Source organism: Nestor notabilis, unplaced genomic scaffold (assembly GCF_000696875.1).
Source record: "Nestor notabilis isolate BGI_N333 unplaced genomic scaffold, ASM69687v1 scaffold2842, whole genome shotgun sequence".
NCBI classification, from domain to species: Eukaryota; Metazoa; Chordata; class Aves; order Psittaciformes; family Psittacidae; genus Nestor; species Nestor notabilis.
Window position 1 is genome coordinate 121,043 of NW_009917698.1, and position 18,244 is coordinate 139,286.

The window sequence follows — 18,244 nt, forward strand, 5'->3', positions numbered from 1 at the left end:
TAGTGAGTCAGGTATCCTACATATTACATAATAATTCTGCTATAGAAATGCAGGTAAGAGCTACTAGATTCTCTTTACACAGTCATCTTTTTAACACAAAATCATTATTGAGATTTTTAATGAAGAGATTTGTCCGTCTTGCAAAGTTTGAAAGGTTCTTCCCAACTGGGTGTAAATTTCTACTGACTAATTTCCCATTAACTTTCAACTGCATCCTCCTGGAGTATATTTAAGAGGTAAAAAGGAAGATTAAGTTGTTTGAGGTGCATGGTCCAGACACACTGCAATTGGAAAAAAGGAGTCTTCCATTTTCAATGAATGAGAGCCTATTCACTGCTCCAGAACACAGGACATTACTTCTTACTCTGTTCCATTGCACTTCACATAGAGTGAGGAGCACTCGTTAGAGTCAACATAAAAATGGAACATTAACTGGTTTATATCAAATTTAAACTTCTCACAGATTATTGTCATTTGTTCATGTTAAAAGGTGTTGTTTGGGAGTTGGTTTGTCTCCCCCACCTCCAATGGCTTATTTCTATTTTCAGAGTTTGCATTCAGCTTTCTTTTGCATGTATTTTGCTTCTCATTTTTTGATCACAACATGTTTCAGATTACTTTTAAAATTTCTGCTACAATGCCCCTTAGAAGCTACAGAAATGTATCATTTGATCCTCAATTAAAACAGCATTCCACACGCAAGAGAAGCTGAGGATTGTACTGAGTAAATAAACAGAATGCAACATGATACTGCAGGGAATAATTAAAGAGGATGAAACCAGGAACATTGTATAAGATATACAAGAGGAAAAAACAGTAAGTTGAGAAATTAGGAATATACAGATATCTAGTATTTACAGTTGCATCTAACATAAATAAATACAATTTAAAAAATGTTGCAAAAAATTTCAAGAATTGTCCATGTACAATGACAAAGGCTGTGAACAGACAAAGACTATATGAGTTTTCCAGATGCAGGTTTTTCCAATAGTAGCATGAATTCAAATGTCAGGTGGTTCAATATCATATTTGTAGACAAAACCTCAATTTGAAAATTTCAATCAATTCATGCTTATCTAAAAGAAAGCTTTGGAAGAAAATTACTGTGTTTGCTCCCCTACCATGTGCCTCTCCTGAGAATTAGGCAAAAAGATGACACATTAAAAATCATGCAGTTTTTTCCCCAAAATCTCAAGATTGGATATGCTTGTTTAAATTACTGAGTGAACATGAACAGAGAAGATTAAAAGAGCACATGAAAACTATTAGCAGTGGACACATGTGCATGCATGCACAGCTTAATACATGACATCAGTAAGTCTCTAGACTGTCTTTTTTTAAAAACACGCCAAGAAAATCAAGTATGAATAAGGGAATACCAGATTATCTACAAATAGAGAATTAAACTTTCTACATCATACTCGCACCCCCTGTATCATGTAGAAATGAAAAAAGTTCTGTCATTCACAGAATTACATGAAATAAAATTCTAGGCATCTCAATTTTCTCCACGAGATAATACAAATTTTCACCGAAAGCCTAACATATTTCTCTTGTGTAGTTCACAGTGAATCTGAAAATGACTGTGGTTACGGAGCAGGCAAAATTATCATTTCCCTACTTTCTCTACCACCTGCTGCCATGTTTTCCCTATGTTTTCTAGCAGAAAGTCCTTTTATAGAACAACCAGCTTGTTTCTTTTTCTTCACTAAATTTCTACTATCAGCTTCATTACCTGTGCAATATGAAGGTAAATATAGAGACATCAACATAAGCATCCTAAAAACTCATCCTTCTGCCTTTGAAGAAAACTCTAAGTCCTACTTCATCTTTAGAATCTACTTTCAAACTGAAAAGAGCTCCTGCATCCCAAATCTTGTACACAAAACATGGTAAAGACACTGATGTTCAAAGCAGATAGATCCCTAGTGCAATCCATAGTATCCTACCTCTGGGTGTCAAATACAGAGACATACAAAACTATACCTTAGCCAACATGGCCAGATGTTGGTTCTGTACGATGGCAGTGCGGTATGTTGCTAATCCTCCTTCCTCCAGAGTGGGAAACAGGTAGTACAAATGGACACTGGCAAAACAAAACTCAGATCAGATGCTGTCAGCATTTGGTTAAATATGCATCATGTGGGCTTCTAGGGAACAGTGCCTTTCCCTCAGATCCTAGTTGGTAACACAGGTCTCCTCCCAAGGTGGCAACTCAGCTTCTAATAAGGTAAATGAACAAACATTAAAGCAGTGCTCAAGAATATTTGACTGGACAGCACTGGCAGCAGGGGAGGAAGAGTGCCGTTTCTCTACTGGGCAGCACATATTCTCCAAATCCCTGCAGTAACAATGCAGTTCATTCATTTGAAGGTGTCTACACAGCAGCCACACAGTGAGTTCAGCGAGGTTGACACCTAGAGGATGCTGAAGAATAAAGCACAAGAGAACCACCAGCCTTGAGAACATCCGTGTTGCAGTTACACAATGCTTTAAGATGATACTACTGATTCACGCTGGATGGAGCCTAAAGAACAGAACTCAACAACCTCCTGTATTTATCAAATGTGTGAAGTCATTAATACCACAGGGGGCAGCGAGGGAGAGGTGGGAGTAAAAATCACAGGCTTTTTACTGCCTTTAATGATATTTGTCATCATGCAAGTAAGACACTTCATAAAACAGAAACAAACCAAAAAAAGTAATTCAGTGACCCAAATAAGATCTGAGTAACAGATAAATGATTCTGAATATCTCCATACGTGACTATCTAATCCATGTCAAAAAGAAGTTAGCACAGAAAGGGTTTTCGACATCCCACAAGTACGGCAGTAGATGGCACTAATAATTAAAATATTTTATTAAGCCAGTGCACAGGAAGAAAAGTGCAGATAAATGCAAGATTATTTAAGGACAAAAACTACTATAAAACTTAGAGGCAATCTATTCAAATATCACCATTCACAAAAGCAGAGACCTGAAGATTTAAATAGGTGCTTACATGCTCTATTGAACAGAAATGTAGCTCAGGGTTTTTTCTGAATTGAGACAAAAGTTAGCTCAGAAAGTCAACTGATGGTTGATGAACAATGAAAAATGCAAGACATTTTAATCAGCAAGTCTTCTATCTTAGCAGCCTGTACTGTTGTATGACAGAAAAGGCCATGGGTTTTAAGGGCAGTGGAGACCTTTATAGACTAATAGCTTTTAATAATGAGTAGCTAATGGCTAGTAGAGGCTAGTAGAGAATTGAGATATAAGGGCAGTTCATATAACAAACTTGCTTTAAGAGAAGCTTTATAGTAAACAAGACTACTCCCCTATTAAAAACAGTAGAACAAAGCAGCTCAAAACAGATTAGAATCTTCTTTTGTGTAAACTGCCTGCCTCTAGTACTCAGATAAAAGAGGCCCATGGAAGTAACTGATAATATCCCTGTATTTTTCATCAATTTCAGGATACTCAAACCAGACCAAAACTGGAGCAATTTTTTATGAACTATAGCTTTTTGTTATTACTTCTAAATACATTACATTTGTGTTTGACTATTTTCTTTACATATAGACAGTACAGCCTATTTATAGACTACAGCCCTAATAACTGGAAATATAAGAACTCCAACACATTCAATATTACCACTAAGTGATTTTTATTTGCAACTAGGGAAAAAGAACCCATGGAAACAAAATGGCATGCCAGGAAAAATATCTTTCCTTTAAAAAAAAAAAAAGGATACAAAGTTCAACTTGTCTGTAGCCGAATAATCTCTAAGTCCAATCAACATAAAATTGCACTCCATGAAACAAACTTTAGATTTTCCTTTTGTAATCTTCCCTGTATCATAAACACTGAAGTAATTTTGAAGAGAGCTATGTGCAGCTCCAACCGTCAGGCAGGATTGCAAACATACACAGTCATAAAGCAGACACTGTGAAGCTTAATAAGCCCAATGGTAGGCCAATACCATACAAAGGTGAAAACTGCTAAAGAATTCCCTATTTACCTTGTTAAGAACTCCACCACAGCATCTCCCAGAAATTCTAAACGCTCGTTGTGGTTAATCCTGAAAAAGGCATTTAAAGGTTTACTATCAGCTAAGTAACACATGCTGGTTATTTACACAATACAATTAAAAGAGACCAAATCAGAGTTGATTGCTAATCAGGCATGACAGACATTCTTGCAGCCTCCCCCTCTCTGGATTACAATCCTTTCCAAAACAGAACAACCACTACATAAATTTTGAAACTCAGGACTGACACCACCATCTTCAAATTTTCATATGTTCCTTTCTGAGCTGTTGTCAAAGCTTAACAAATGAAAAAAGGAAACAGTTCCGCTGATTGGCACTGAGGTCGGATTTCTTTTGTCCATCAGGGTGATTGAAACAAACAGCCTGGCTTCAATCTTGTACATGCAAATAGGGTAGTGTATGCAATTAATATCAACAGCTGCAGAGCGTGATGACTCTGCAACTGATTCATTGGTATGGCAAAGCTATAAAGGAATAAGTATTTTCATTTTTCATCATAGCACCTTTAAATGCCCTGTTTTCTGCAACTTCCTTTGAGATCAAAAGAAAAAAATGGCTCTACAAGAAGATGCATTCAAAGATGCCATTAAACTAATAGAATTGTATATTTCCTTTGTTTTCCTTTTCTTCTATCACTGCCCCTGATTTTCCTTTGTTTTGCATAAAGTTTCATTTCCTCCAAGCTGTCTGCTTATCTAACAAAGGACTAACAGGACACAGCAGCTGAAAAAGAACGTGAGTTTGTCTTCGAATATATGCAAATTTCTGCTCAACACATCAAAGCATTTAAGTAGCAACATTTTGACTTCACAAGATTGTAAAAGAACCAAGGCCATTGCCACAAGATTTTTTTTTTTTTTTAATTCAGAAGATCCTTCTCAAGTGTTTGGCAGCTTTTATTGTAATATGCATTCCCCCAGCACTTACACAGTAAATCTAATTTCTGAAATAGCAGGTCTTTGTTATGGGCTGAAAGAATTCAAGTACCTCTGCTGTGTAAAACAATAAAGTGTGAGCAAAACTACAGCTCCTACACAGATCTCAGAAGTGGGATTTTATATTTTTGTGTTATTTTGTGAGAATTGATGCAATTTAGCATTATCTCATATTATCTTAAGAAGGCTGAAATAAGCTTGAAGCTGACTCTTGAAGAAAAGGGCATGGTCTAGCTCAAACAGCATTTAGGGAACACTGCAACAATAATTTATTCAGAATTAAACTTCTCCCATTCCCAAGCTTCCTCCAAAATGATCACTTAAAAGGCCCAGTTACAACACTAGTTAACTGAAATACACTCTGCCCTCCAGTTCATGCATTTAGGAGATCTCACATACAGCTCCTTCATGCATTAAGTCCTATGAGCTTTGTTTATTCGCTCTGGATAAACACAGTGCCTGTGGCTAAAAACCACATCTTAAACATTATTTATTCACAAAGAATTCTTAGTGGTCATTTAAGGATTATTACATCACATCATTAATCGTTTTTCCATGTGTCTCTAAATTGGACCAGTAAATCAGCGAAGCTCACATTCAATATCACACTCATGTTAACAAGATGCCACGCCAGGAAGGTACTACTATGAGGAAACATGATGGACAATCCAATTTATAGCAACAGTAACAATAACAAAAAAGTCTTCTTTTTTATTCTGCAGAAAGCTAAAAGGTAGCCTTTTAGTCCTCCCCATTTCAAGCATAAACAAAAATGATAGAATTATCTGTAAAATCCTTCCTCAGGAGTTTTCTGCAGGCATGACTAAACATTTATTATGTCACTGCTAATGGAGGTTCAGCACATCTTCATAAGATAAAGTCAATTCAAAATGACTTTTCATTTCAACTATTTGCAAAAGCTATTGCTGACAGTAAGTTGGTTATTTCTATCAAATATCTCTCTCTGCAACAGCTTCCCTACTTGCAAACATTATTTTCATTACCTGGAAGGAGCTGGATCATCCTGTCCCAAACGGGACATAATATTTATCAGGGTGTTTATCCCTAGAAATATAAACAATACACTATTAAATAAACAACCACTAAATCAATTTTAATAGGCTTAGAAAATAATTACTCAAAAAGTTACTTTGTAACTGCTGTACACGGATCATCCTGTCTTTTGCAGGATTTAAAGCAAGTATAATCCTTACAGAGGATCTCTGCCTAGCTGACTGTAGTCCCATTACTATTGTATTTTTGCATTCAAAGAGCCAGACAAAAATACCACCTTTGCATAAAAAAGACATTCCAAACATTACATAAACAATTAAAAAAAAAAAAAAAAAAAAAGACTTCATTACAGCTGAGTATACTTTTAAGGAATATATTCTGGCAATTAGGTGAATATTCTGCAGCAGACAGACCACAGTAATAAGACGTTTTTACAAAATACCCTCAAGTTTGGTCACCATGCCTAGCAGCAAATTAAGAAAACAATATTTGCCAAAAATCACATCCTCCCATTTATTACCCTTTCTTTTTCTCAGCTCTTTACTTATTGATTCATTTGCAAAATATGTTTTTTCTTTAGAAGGGTCTCACTGGTGTCTGTGCATAACCATTGAAATCTTCCACTGAGGGGATCTCTCAGAAGAACAATGGCCAAATAAATAACAATGAACAAAGGTTTTCTTACTGATTAAGTGCTAGGCGAGAGAAAAACAGTAGGGGTGTAACAGCATACCTTTTTTCCTCATGTGCATATGGTGAACTTTTCTATCTCCATACTTTGGCTGTCGAATCCCACAGTTGGATAAAGAATTTCTGGCATGATCCGGATTCATTCCAAAGTTTAAGTGATGGCTTGGATGAGTCATGGCAAGCTATAATGAGGCGCAAACAGGAAAAAAAAGTCTTAGATATTTTTTTGCAAAAAAAGGAAAAAAAAAAAAATCTTAGACTGGTATCTATTAATTGTTATTTTTTAGTTTGAAGAAAGGCTACAAAGTGATGTCGTCAATCAGTAGCTTGGTTCCAGCAATTTAAACATAGGAGGTACTATTCCATATGTCAGAAAGAAGCAATATTTATGCCCAATCATCAGTTTAACTAATTAACTTTCAACAAGTTTTCTTCTTTAAAGAAAAATTAGTTTAGAAGAGAAAAAGCATGAACTGTCAATTTGCCCTAAGAGTTTTGCTTACCAGCTTTGCTGACCTGATTTTAATACATTTGCTTATTTAAACATATATTCATTCTAACATTGCAGCATAAATATTCAGATTAAAACTATGAACAACTAAGAGTTTCTCAATCGTTCATATATTTGATTTAGGTTACTTAAATATCTATAAAACTTCCCTACTGCAAACAAACAAACAACAGACAAGTATGTCCAGCATGGTTATTCACAGAAGAACATGGCCACTCTTCAGCTGAACTGAACAGCAGTGGCAGGACTGATCTGTTTTGTAGAATCATGGAATGGTTTGGGTAGCAAGGGACCTTAAAGCTCACCTAGTTCCAATCCCCTGCCACAGACAGGGACACATTCCACTAGATCAGGTTGCTCAAAGCCCCATCCAACCTGGCCTTGAACACTTCCAGGGATGGGACATTCATAACTTCCCTGGGCAACCTGTTCCCATATGTATCATTCTTCCATTTGTTTCCATTTGTACCATCTAGCATTATCAAAGCTAACTCTGCTGCTGACTCCACCACTACAAAAACGGCAGCAGTATATAGAACTACAGCTAGCTTTTATGACTCCATCCTGCAAACTCATGCATTTTCTCTTTTACACGTACACACCTAAAAATAACATGCATCTATAAATGTGTACACACACCTTATATATAAAACAAGAAATGCACTGGCAAATTCAAGCTGCAGAAAGTTACTTCTGAAACAACTGAAGGACTAGTGATGCAGGCTGTGAGCAAAGACATTCCAGTAGTTCGTTCGAACATTGTCTATGGCTTTCCAAACACAATACCTTAGGGAAACTTATTTTAATTTTGTTAGAGAGTAAACTTATATTTAATCAACAATAAGAACTTTCTTCAAGTCCATTTTAATTCCTTGCTAATATTAATAAGTTTGTCATAATTTCACATCTCAGCTTCCGCTTCATCTGAAGTGGATGATACATTACATTTCCCTGAATAGTTAAATTAGTGTTATATTTGTTGCCCAGTCTGTACTTTAGAAAGCACACATCATGATGAAACTGTAAAGGTAAAAAGGAAAAGGTAAAAATCAATGCAAAATTATCAAATAATCTAATATTGCCTATGTTTAAGTAGGTGACTTACGCTATACACATTTTAAAAGGCTCATTCTCTTCTGGAACATGTTTCTAGGTTTTAAATAAATTTGCATAGGGATCAAGCACTAAAAAGTACTTCTGTTATAACTAAATATTAATATTACTAATACTGGCACACTTGATTTTACGCCTTCTTCCATTTTCGATTGCAATTTGCTTATTGGTTTGTATGTTTGGTCTCAATTTCCATCACTGCATTTTTATCTTTCATATTAAAACTATGGCAGCCTGCAGGCAACCAAATCCTACCAGATGCTCAATGTTTAATATAATTTGCAGTATGACAAACCCTGTAAACCAACTTCTAGGAAACAGAGAAGCTATGATAACACATTTTCCTACAAGCCTCTGCTTCATGTAGCTCAGGAGTAAAGTCTCCATACACATAGAGAAACTGCATGGTTTTAACTTAGAGAAAATTCACCTTTCTCAGACTCAGTCGGCAGGAGAGCCGTTGCTTATTTGAGGGGAGAAATCCTAAACAGAAGGCTCCATTTTCCTTCAGTAATTCCAGAAAAACACATAAGGGAAGTGGCCACGATGCCAAGAGTCAGCCTTTAGAGCTGATCATTTACAAATAAGCACTTAGATAAACGATCGGTCATGCAACATGGATGAATTTAAGTAAGAAATTCTCCCCTCTCCAGTTCCTGCCCTTGTTTGTAAGTGCAAAAATTTCATCACATACTTGTGAAATTCAAGAGCTGAAGTTTTCAAATTCCTTCTCACTAGCTATACATGGAAAATAAAAGGCAATGCTATTCTTTTTTTGAAACAGCAGATTGCACCTGACAATCTTTTCAGTAAGCATACTTTTGTCTTTCTACACATTACAAGCAAATCCAGACCTGCCAGTGGAGCAAAGGTAGGTGTATGCCTACATGCATAACAGATGTCTCTAAATAGAAGTCTCTTGGGATAACTGAAACTATTGGAAGATTACAATGCAATCAAGTATGTCCAAGCTGTGGCAATGCAATGCATTTCTTAAATTTGCACAGAAGTCAGGATTATGGATAAACTCTATAATATTAGGAGGACAAACCAGCAAGTAGCTTATTTTTTTTGTATCTTACCTGCAGCAAGCACCTATCTCGAAAAGTATAGCCTATCAATTTGTCCAAATGCATCAGACACTGATGGTAGCGGACATGGTGTGTGAGGACAGGAAGCATCATCGCATGCTAAAAGAAAACAGCAATAGAGAAAAAGCATTCAACTTCACTATAGAGAGTACTCAGTTTTGACTAATGTATAAATACAAACATTCTCCATTTGTCACAACCCTAAGATTTACTGGCTTGTTTAAATGAGAAAAAAAATAAACACCATTTCCTAACCTTCATCATCAGAGCACTTAATTAAATCACATTTGTCCATCTGCATAATCATAATGGTGACACCACCCCACCTAGACTAAATAAATAAATAGAATCACAAAACTGTTTGTGGAAGGGACCTTAAAGATCACCTAGTTCCAATCCTGCTGCCATGGGCAGGGATACCCTCCACTAGACCAGATTGCCCAAAGCCCTGTCCAAATACATAAAATCTAATACATAAAGTCCCATCCAAATACATAAAACCAGTTCTCTACTGAAGTATTTTGAAAGAGGTAAAAAATATCTGGTCACCAGTAACGTCAAATTTCAGTAAGCCATGACTGAAATCAATGCTATATGTTTGTACCTTCTCATTTAACGCCCTGTGGTTTTAGGTTAGTACCAAAGATGAAGACAGACCATTTCCCCTCTGCCTCATAACATTAGGGAAGAAGCATCACTTTAACCAGCTTTCACCAACAACAGTAGCTACTTGATTTTCAAGCACAGTTATTACTGCCTTGCTTCATTTCCGTCTGAGGAAGAATTAAGGGCTTTCTGAAATGCTGTACTCTGGCATTTCCAAGCTTAATGTGCTAAAAAAAAAAAATAAATCAGAAAGGTTGCTGTTTGATCATCTAGGAAACAGATAATGTTTTTCTGTTGCAGAAATTTTCATAAAAATTTAACTAAGTCTATGCTGCAACAACAAAAGTCTCCTTTTTTCTGTGTTTTAAAGCAGGAGTATTACACTAATTTTGACTTCAAATGGATCTGGGTTGAAATAAGCAAGTACTATAGTTTATCAGTACAGCAAGTATGATATCAACATCAAAAATACTGCATAAGTGAAAAGTAAGAGCTACAGGAAAATGTCAGTATTTAAAGAATTTCATGCATGTGACCATTTTTGTGATATTGACATGAAGTTTAAGTTCGTATCATTCCTACTAGTGACATGACAGAATATATTCAAAAGAATGATGTGTTATAAAAGATTCAAAATCTGAGGGCTATCACTATTAATTGCAGAAAAAGGAATGTATGTGATTACAGAAGATGAATGTTCACTGTGGACAGAATCAAGAAAAGAAAGCATACGATGCAGATTATGTATAATTTATGGAATAAATGACGTTACTGATTTCTGCATGCCATTAAAGAAAGAACAGCAGAAAATACAATCTGGTGAATGTTACAGGACTGAGAAATTAAGAGTAAACAATGGCAATACTTTCTGCTTAAGGACTGCAAAATTCTTGAAAACTGAACACAGTAGGAAAGTAATCACAGAATCATTTACATGGGAAAAGACCTTTTTGGGAAAAGAGTGAGTCCAACCATTAATCTAATACTGCCAACTCCACTACTATACTATGTTCCCAAGTGCCACATCTACATGTCTTTTAAATACCTCCAAGGATGGGTGACTCCACCACTTCCCTGGGCAGCCTGGTCCAGTGCTTGACAACCCTTTCCAATCTAAACTTCCTCTGGCACAGCTTGAGGCTCCTCTTGTCCTTTCACTGGTTACCTGGGAGAAGAGGCTAACCCCCAGCTCACTACAACATCTTTTCAGGTAGCTAGAGAGTGATAAGGGCCCGCCGCTGAGTCTTCTCTTCTCCAGACTAAACAACCCCAGTTGCCTCAGCCGTTCCTCATAAGACTTGTTCTCCAGACCTTTCCCCAGCTTTGTTGCCCTTCTCTGGACCCACTCCAACACCTCTATGTCTTTCTTGTAGTAAGGGGCCCAGAACGGAACACAGTATTCGAGGTACAGCCTCACCAATGCCCAGTACAGGGGGATGATCACTTCCCTTGCCCTGCTGGCCACATTATTGCTGATACAGGCCAGGATGCCACTGGCCTTCTCAGCCACCTGGCACGCTTGCTGGCTCATACACACCTGGCTGTCAACCAGCACCCCAGGTCCTTTTCTGCCAGATGGAACTAACTAATTAGCAGCAAGACAAAAAAACCCCAAACCAAACCAGAACACTTTTCTGGATCTCTGAATGGCAAAAAAGAATGCAAAACCACTCCAAGCAAAGAAATTGTACTTTGTTAACACGTCACTCATTTAGAGTTTTCTTAGGGTAATTTATAAGCTACGGGAACATTCCTTTTAACTCCATATAAACTATACAGGTATGCTTCCTACGCTTTCCTTCACTGAAGCAATTCAGGAGGCTGGAGATGGGACACACCCAACAAAAAAGCCAACCCAGAACTTGTTTCATGGGACAATTCTGCTCCTCTGCCTGTTTGTATGTCTCACTACACTAGGCAGAAAATGCCCCTCAAGCAAAGTTTAAGATTATTTATACCAATCCATGTGGCCCTAAATTTGAGGATTGAAATAGAAAGTTTTAGATTTTTATCAGCTGTGGTGCATTGAATGAAGAATTCACATCTCTCTGGGAGCACACAAAGGGCCTTTAATTTGATTCTTGCAGTTACATTGACCAAGTGCTGCTTTCATGGCACTAAATACTTGATTGAGTCAATTAATGTACATCAAATTGGATTATAGCTATTTGATGTTTCTGATGTTTTATTTATTTATCACTTTACAAGAAAAGAAAATACATGCTTTAAAAATTCCACTATGCTAAAGAATGGGTAGTGATTAAAAAAAGTCTCCTGAAACCATATGGCCACATCCCATACCCTTAGTACTTGCATTTGGTTATAAACATACAAGTAACTTCTTTTTTTTGTTGTTGTTTTTAAACATATGTAATTTTAACTATTCTGCATGTTCTTTTCCTGCTGCAGCTGGCATGGCAAGGCAGAGACTCTCGCAGGTGCCCCAGCTAGTACCACCATCCCAAGGCTGGCAGACAATCCTGACCTGAACCTACTAAGAAGAACCAGGTGAGCTTTGAAAAGCATAATTTCTCTCCTCACCTGAACACTTAACACTGGTGTTGAGAGCACACCAGCAACAAGACTGGCAATGATGGGTATGGGGGGATGTGTGTGTGTGTGTGAGGTGTATCTTCTCAGCATTGCCCTATCCTGCCAGACTGCATAGTAAGTGATGCCCAGCTTAGTGGCCAAGTAGTGCACTTCATCTGCTGGATAACTTCAAGTAAGCCTGGCAGAGAATAACGATTTTACTTTTTTGGAACATTTCACTCACCCTTTTTCCTCACCCTGCAAGTGGTTCACTTCTAAGACTGCACAAACCAATGTCATTACTGCTGTGTGGAACTTAGAGTAACTATAAGCTGTTAGAGTGACTTGAAAGTGTTTCAATCTTCTAAACTGCAATGCTTTTAAAAAGCATTAATTTTAAATTACTATGCTTTAGCTCTGCTCACAGAGTTGATTTATGCATATTTAGTTTTCTTTAATCTGGAAGAAAGCATGTAGCAAGAGCAGCAATCTTTAATTTTACAGATACACAGTTTGCCTACTCTTGGCCTCTCAAAGAAATCGAATCAAAGAACCTTCATACCAGAACTGGCTGATTTAGATGTTATACTGCAGATGGGCACAAAAATGTGAAATAGCTTCACTTCCATTGTTCCTTCGTGTTTTGCTGTCCTTCAACAACAAAACGAATTGAAGAAGACATTAAGAGATGAATCACAGAAGATACTATGAATAACACAGAACTGTTTCAAAGCTCCTAAATTAGAAATTTACACTGCTTACTTAACCTGCAAAAACAGATAAGAGTTCATGATAAAAATTAGAATGCGGTTGTAATTTTTCTCAGCAATGTGAGAAGATACTGTTCCACTATTCTCTTTCTCTGACTTCAGAAGCAATAGCAGAATCACAAGAAATGTTTCAGACAGAAGAAAAGCAATTTTAGTTATTAGCATTTCTCTCCTGTAAGCATTTCCCCTTTGGCCTTACCAGATTTTGAAGTTAACTGTTGTAACTACTTGAATTTTACTAATAAAATATTATGTTAAAAATAACATAAATGTTATTTTTATCGTATCACAAAGCTGGTGGCTGTCAACTGCTTCACAATAGGATCTGTCAGAGATCTGTACCTTGGATATGTCACGCATATGAAAAGGAGTATCTGAAAGGTGACCTTCTTACTGATGATCACCTCTTTTAATCTGTAAGTTAGTTATTGTGGAGTTTTTTCTTTCTTCTTTCAAGATATTTCTTCATGTTTTAATGTAAAATTTGTTTTTTTTTTAAAATCTAAATATAAAAATATATTAAAACAAAAATATTTAAAACTAATCCAACTGATGGATGAAGAAGCCCTAGGAGCTCCACATAAGACTCAACATATGGCTAATGCCCAGAATCCAGTTGGCCAGTCCTATCCTCTCTTCCTTGTTTTGATCAACCAGTGGCAAGAAATCTAGTACTTTTAAATAACTTTTTCTGTGCATGACAGGGGTGGACGGGAAAGTAGAATAGTTCCTTAAATTAACACATCTTGAGGCAAAGGTATTAATTCCATTCTTCAGCCTAGAATCACAGCAAACCCCTTCAAGAGGTAAATGGCAGCTATCAAGAAAGAAAATACATCAAACATCTCTGCAGTTTAGTCACCTGGCAGACGTCAGAACGTATCCCTGTTTTCCAGAACCCCTGGCTACTCAACTCAACGGTCACTTCACGTCTCATTGTGTTCTTCTGACGAATTTTCTGCAGTGCTTCCTAAACAGGGAGAGAATGGAGCTTTTGTGAAGGACTGTCTACCACAAAGCAGTATCAACGCACACATGACTGCATCCACAATATCCCTTTAAGGTTCGATTCTGGTGAGCAGTTTCTAAGACTAGTCCAAGTCTTGTAACTGCTAGCCACAGACTGTGGTGGATGTGCTGGAATACAGCGTAGACCGCAGTTTTGGTAGACCAAAAAGTGAACAGAGGTGACTAGTTCTTTTACTGCATATGACAGAACAAAGCAGTCCAACTCATACATCCAAGATGAAACGTAAGGTAACAAATTAAGGTCCTTATAATGAAAGCACTTTTTTTATCCCTGTGTACAAACCAATGTCCTCACGCAATTCTATCACTATAAGTACGCTTGAAGAATTCAATAGGAGTAAAACAGACTAAGAAATGCTTTGTTTTGTGATCTCAGCTACTCCATAATAGTTCCAGTACAACATTGACAGTACTCCTCGTCTGGAAAAGGGGTCAGCATTCACTAGTCCTGGAGCCTATAATGATGAAATCTAATAATATTATTTCAATTCAAAAAATAAAATAAAAATCTGTTTTGCCTTGACCACTGGCTGTTTGGTATTGTGTAAAATGTTTATTTCCCTCTAGAAATTATAAAAGGGACAGAATCATTAAAAAATTTTAACAGAATTATTAAAAGAAAATATTTTCTGTAAGAACAGAATGAAAGAAAACCAGCTAAAATAAATCATCCCTGGATCATGATCTGGTTCCAATACTATAAAGCCCCCTGGGTATGCAAGCTCTCCACACCACATGCACTAATGGTAAACACTCCCTTAGTGCTCTTCCTTCTTCAGAACACAGAACTTTTCAAAGCTGCATCCTTCTCCTTCTCCTCCTTTTCACCGCAGGTCACTTGCTCAAAGCTGTGTCTTCCAAGCTTAAAATCTGAAGCCTGTGAGCATCTCTGGGCAGGAATGGGCTCTGTCTTCTGTTCTGCAGAGACTCAGAGTGGTTCCAAAAGGTGCATCTATGCAGATGCAGACTCATCAAATCTCAGACACCTCAATACTAAGACGTCTAGGGTAGGACACTAGTTAGCCCTGGCTCCTTTTCAATGAAGGGGGATAAATGGCTTGAAAAAAAAGTGCATTTCTCTTCATTGACTTCGAAGTGAGCCTTCAGATCCCAATTTATGCACCCCCTTTAAATGCTCAAACTTAGGTTAGAGGAATAAAGCCCCCAGCATGACCTTGTCACAAATAATAACATCATACAATCTCACAGTAGTGAATGACTGATGGCAGAGGGGACAAAGAAGCTTATAGCTCTGCAGCCCTTGTGCACTGTCTAAAATTTGCATTTCAAGGCTGTGTCATTGGGTATTTTCTGAGACATATACTACAATGTTTGCTAAGACATAACTGTACTTTTGGGCTGACCAGCTCAGGAGCACTCCAGTTACTCATAATATATGATTCATAATCTTTAAAAGCCCATGTACCAGTCAGGTGCAGCCCTACAGAGCTCCTTCTAAGTTACTTGCACCTCCACTGGCAAAATGCATAGGTTATCTTCACATAAAGCTTCTGCTTCAGGCTGATATGACTGATTGCAAACTACTTGATAAACTCATTATCCTAGATAATATGGTCTAGAAACAAAAATCAGCACATCACACAGTAAGTGATAAATACCAAAGAAGCATTTTATCTTCTTGAAGCAAAACGTCATCAGCCTCCTACATCCAATCCACTAAAATTTAACAAATAGCCATTAGTCCCCTAATGAAAAGATATGCATAAAACAGTGGCTTTCCCTTCTACTTGCTCTGAGTGTAGAAAGCTGTAGCAGACAGAATAGTCTCCTATATGGACAAATTTTTTTTCCTTACAACTGTGACACAGTTACGTCACAACAGTGTGCTTTCTCCCTTGCTTACAAGTAAGGAAGCTAATGGCTTATTTAATATTAGCATAAATAAAATGTTAATAAGATGCTTGCTCTTGCAACAGCATACTATGCTTTGCAGTAGTAATAAAAATCAGGTGCAATGTCAAATGTATCAAAATTTTGCTGCAACCAAAGCTACACAATTAGCAAACAGGCGTAGACTCAATCCTCATGGGTCCTTTACAACTCAGAATATTCTACGATTCTATGAATCATCAGGGTTTCTAATCAATAGATGAAAATACACCAACATTTAATTTAATTCCATCTGGTACCAAAGAAGTTAATTTCTCTTCTACATATTCTTTATGTAAGTTGTAGATAAGCACCAGACAAATTCAAAGTTTCAGTCCAAACAGATATCTGAGAGCAGGCTGCTTGATTATACATTTAGATTATTCTTCTGATTTGAACTCCCAATTGGTTGAGCATCTGCACTTAGGAAATGCTTTTTGCTCGTCACTTTGGGGAAGGGAAGTGGAGGAGTGGGGAGAGAGATATGAAAGAAATTCAACAAACACCTCATTTTTCATTAAAGATTGCTGAACATAACAACCAGATGATTTTGCCTCAAAGACCTTTAGGAATGTCACCAAGACTGCCTAATAATTTACAGTTTAAAACCATGCACAAGCATGGCAGTTTTTATCTCAGCAGAGAAATGTTTAAAATTATGAGCCAGTTAAAAGTGCACTCAGAAATAAAAAGTCCTTCTCTATGCTAATTCTTGAAACGATTAATGGCAATGGCTGTAAAGAAGTTATGGTTCTATAACGATCATTTCTATAACAGGGTAAAAAACTTGCAGTAGTTTGAAAACTAAAAAAGAAAAAAAAATCCATTCACTAACAAGAAAAGATAAAAATAAAATCAGTGTTAACAGCCTGAAAAGGAAATCTTTTGTGAAGGATTTATATTGTTTCCATAAACAGGACACTCATACGGCTTTACTCCACCTTGAATTACCGTGCTTCATTATCAGTTATAGGAAGGCCCACCATACCTCTCTTTGTGATAATTTCTGTTTATCAGCCTGTTTGACTTTGGGACTATTAGCCAGCAGGTGACGCAGCTTCACATAACTCTTCCACAGCTTTTGGTATCTGAAGGACAAAACCAGAAAACAAGTATTTTGGTCAATACAACAGTCTCTCACTGTTTGTTCTTATGAACACACCAGCTGTTAATAACGCACCCATAGACACACACATTGCCTACAAGCAACTTTTTGCTCCAGAAATCTCAAAGCATTTTCCAAGAAAACTGGCAGTGTCTCTGCAGTTGTTCCAGTGGGGCAATCACAGGAGCAGACAGGAGGCACTAGTGTGCAGTGAGATTAACAGCAAAACTCAGAGCACTACCCAGGTCTCCTAAACCCAGCCATCCTCTCCAAAGGGCCACCTCTACATGTTGATAAGACTTTTGCCCATGTTCCAGGTGAAATCTCCCTCTTCTCTAAACAAGGTTCACTTATCATTCACTGAAAAGCAGTAGGAACTTTCCCAGGAAGTGTCTGTCTGCACACTAGCTGAAACATTTCACCGAAGCACATGAGGAAGAGCTCTACAAGTCACGTGCAACATGAAGTAATTCTGTGAATTGTGAAATAAAAGCTTCATTCCCTATGGGTTTGTGCTGAATGGAAACAGCAAGTCAAGCTTCCTCTGTGGTCAGCATATACTTAAGGTTTCTGGTTTTCTCCAACTGTCTAGCCTTGTCTTATTTTGGGGGTATCTAATTACACATGAACTTCAGGAACAGAACTTTTCCCTCAGAAGTAGTTCCTCTGTGATCTAGCACAGATTGTCACAAAACTTGTAAGAACTTACTCCTTTATAATTATACACAACATCCCACCTTTACATTCAGCTGCAATTGACCAATAGGTTCAAAAGTTGTTATCGGAGGAGTGACCAAGAGGATCATGACATTTCTAAGGACCTTGTGTCCTTTGGAAATGGTGCTATCTTGAAAATACTATACTCTCTGTAGAGTTTGTTCAAGAAACCCCATAAACCCAGACTTTTAAGAGGAAGCAGGCAATT

The 18,244-nt window shown here is 37.2% G+C and overlaps 1 protein-coding gene across 1 annotated transcript in view; it reads right to left on the bottom strand.

The window, feature by feature from the left end:
- The window catches only part of DROSHA (drosha, ribonuclease type III), a 67,897-nt gene that overhangs the window by 18,308 nt on the left and 31,345 nt on the right, over window positions 1–18,244 (bottom strand). Inside the window, exons 15-21 of the mRNA XM_010009359.1 lie at window positions 17,203–17,302; window positions 14,158–14,265; window positions 9,379–9,486; window positions 6,716–6,854; window positions 5,973–6,033; window positions 4,004–4,063; window positions 1,987–2,086 (exon numbers count right to left, since the gene is read on the bottom strand). Coding sequence (XP_010007661.1) covers window positions 1,987–2,086; window positions 4,004–4,063; window positions 5,973–6,033; window positions 6,716–6,854; window positions 9,379–9,486; window positions 14,158–14,265; window positions 17,203–17,302 — 676 coding nt within the window. The remainder of the gene's footprint in view (window positions 1–1,986; window positions 2,087–4,003; window positions 4,064–5,972; window positions 6,034–6,715; window positions 6,855–9,378; window positions 9,487–14,157; window positions 14,266–17,202; window positions 17,303–18,244) is intronic.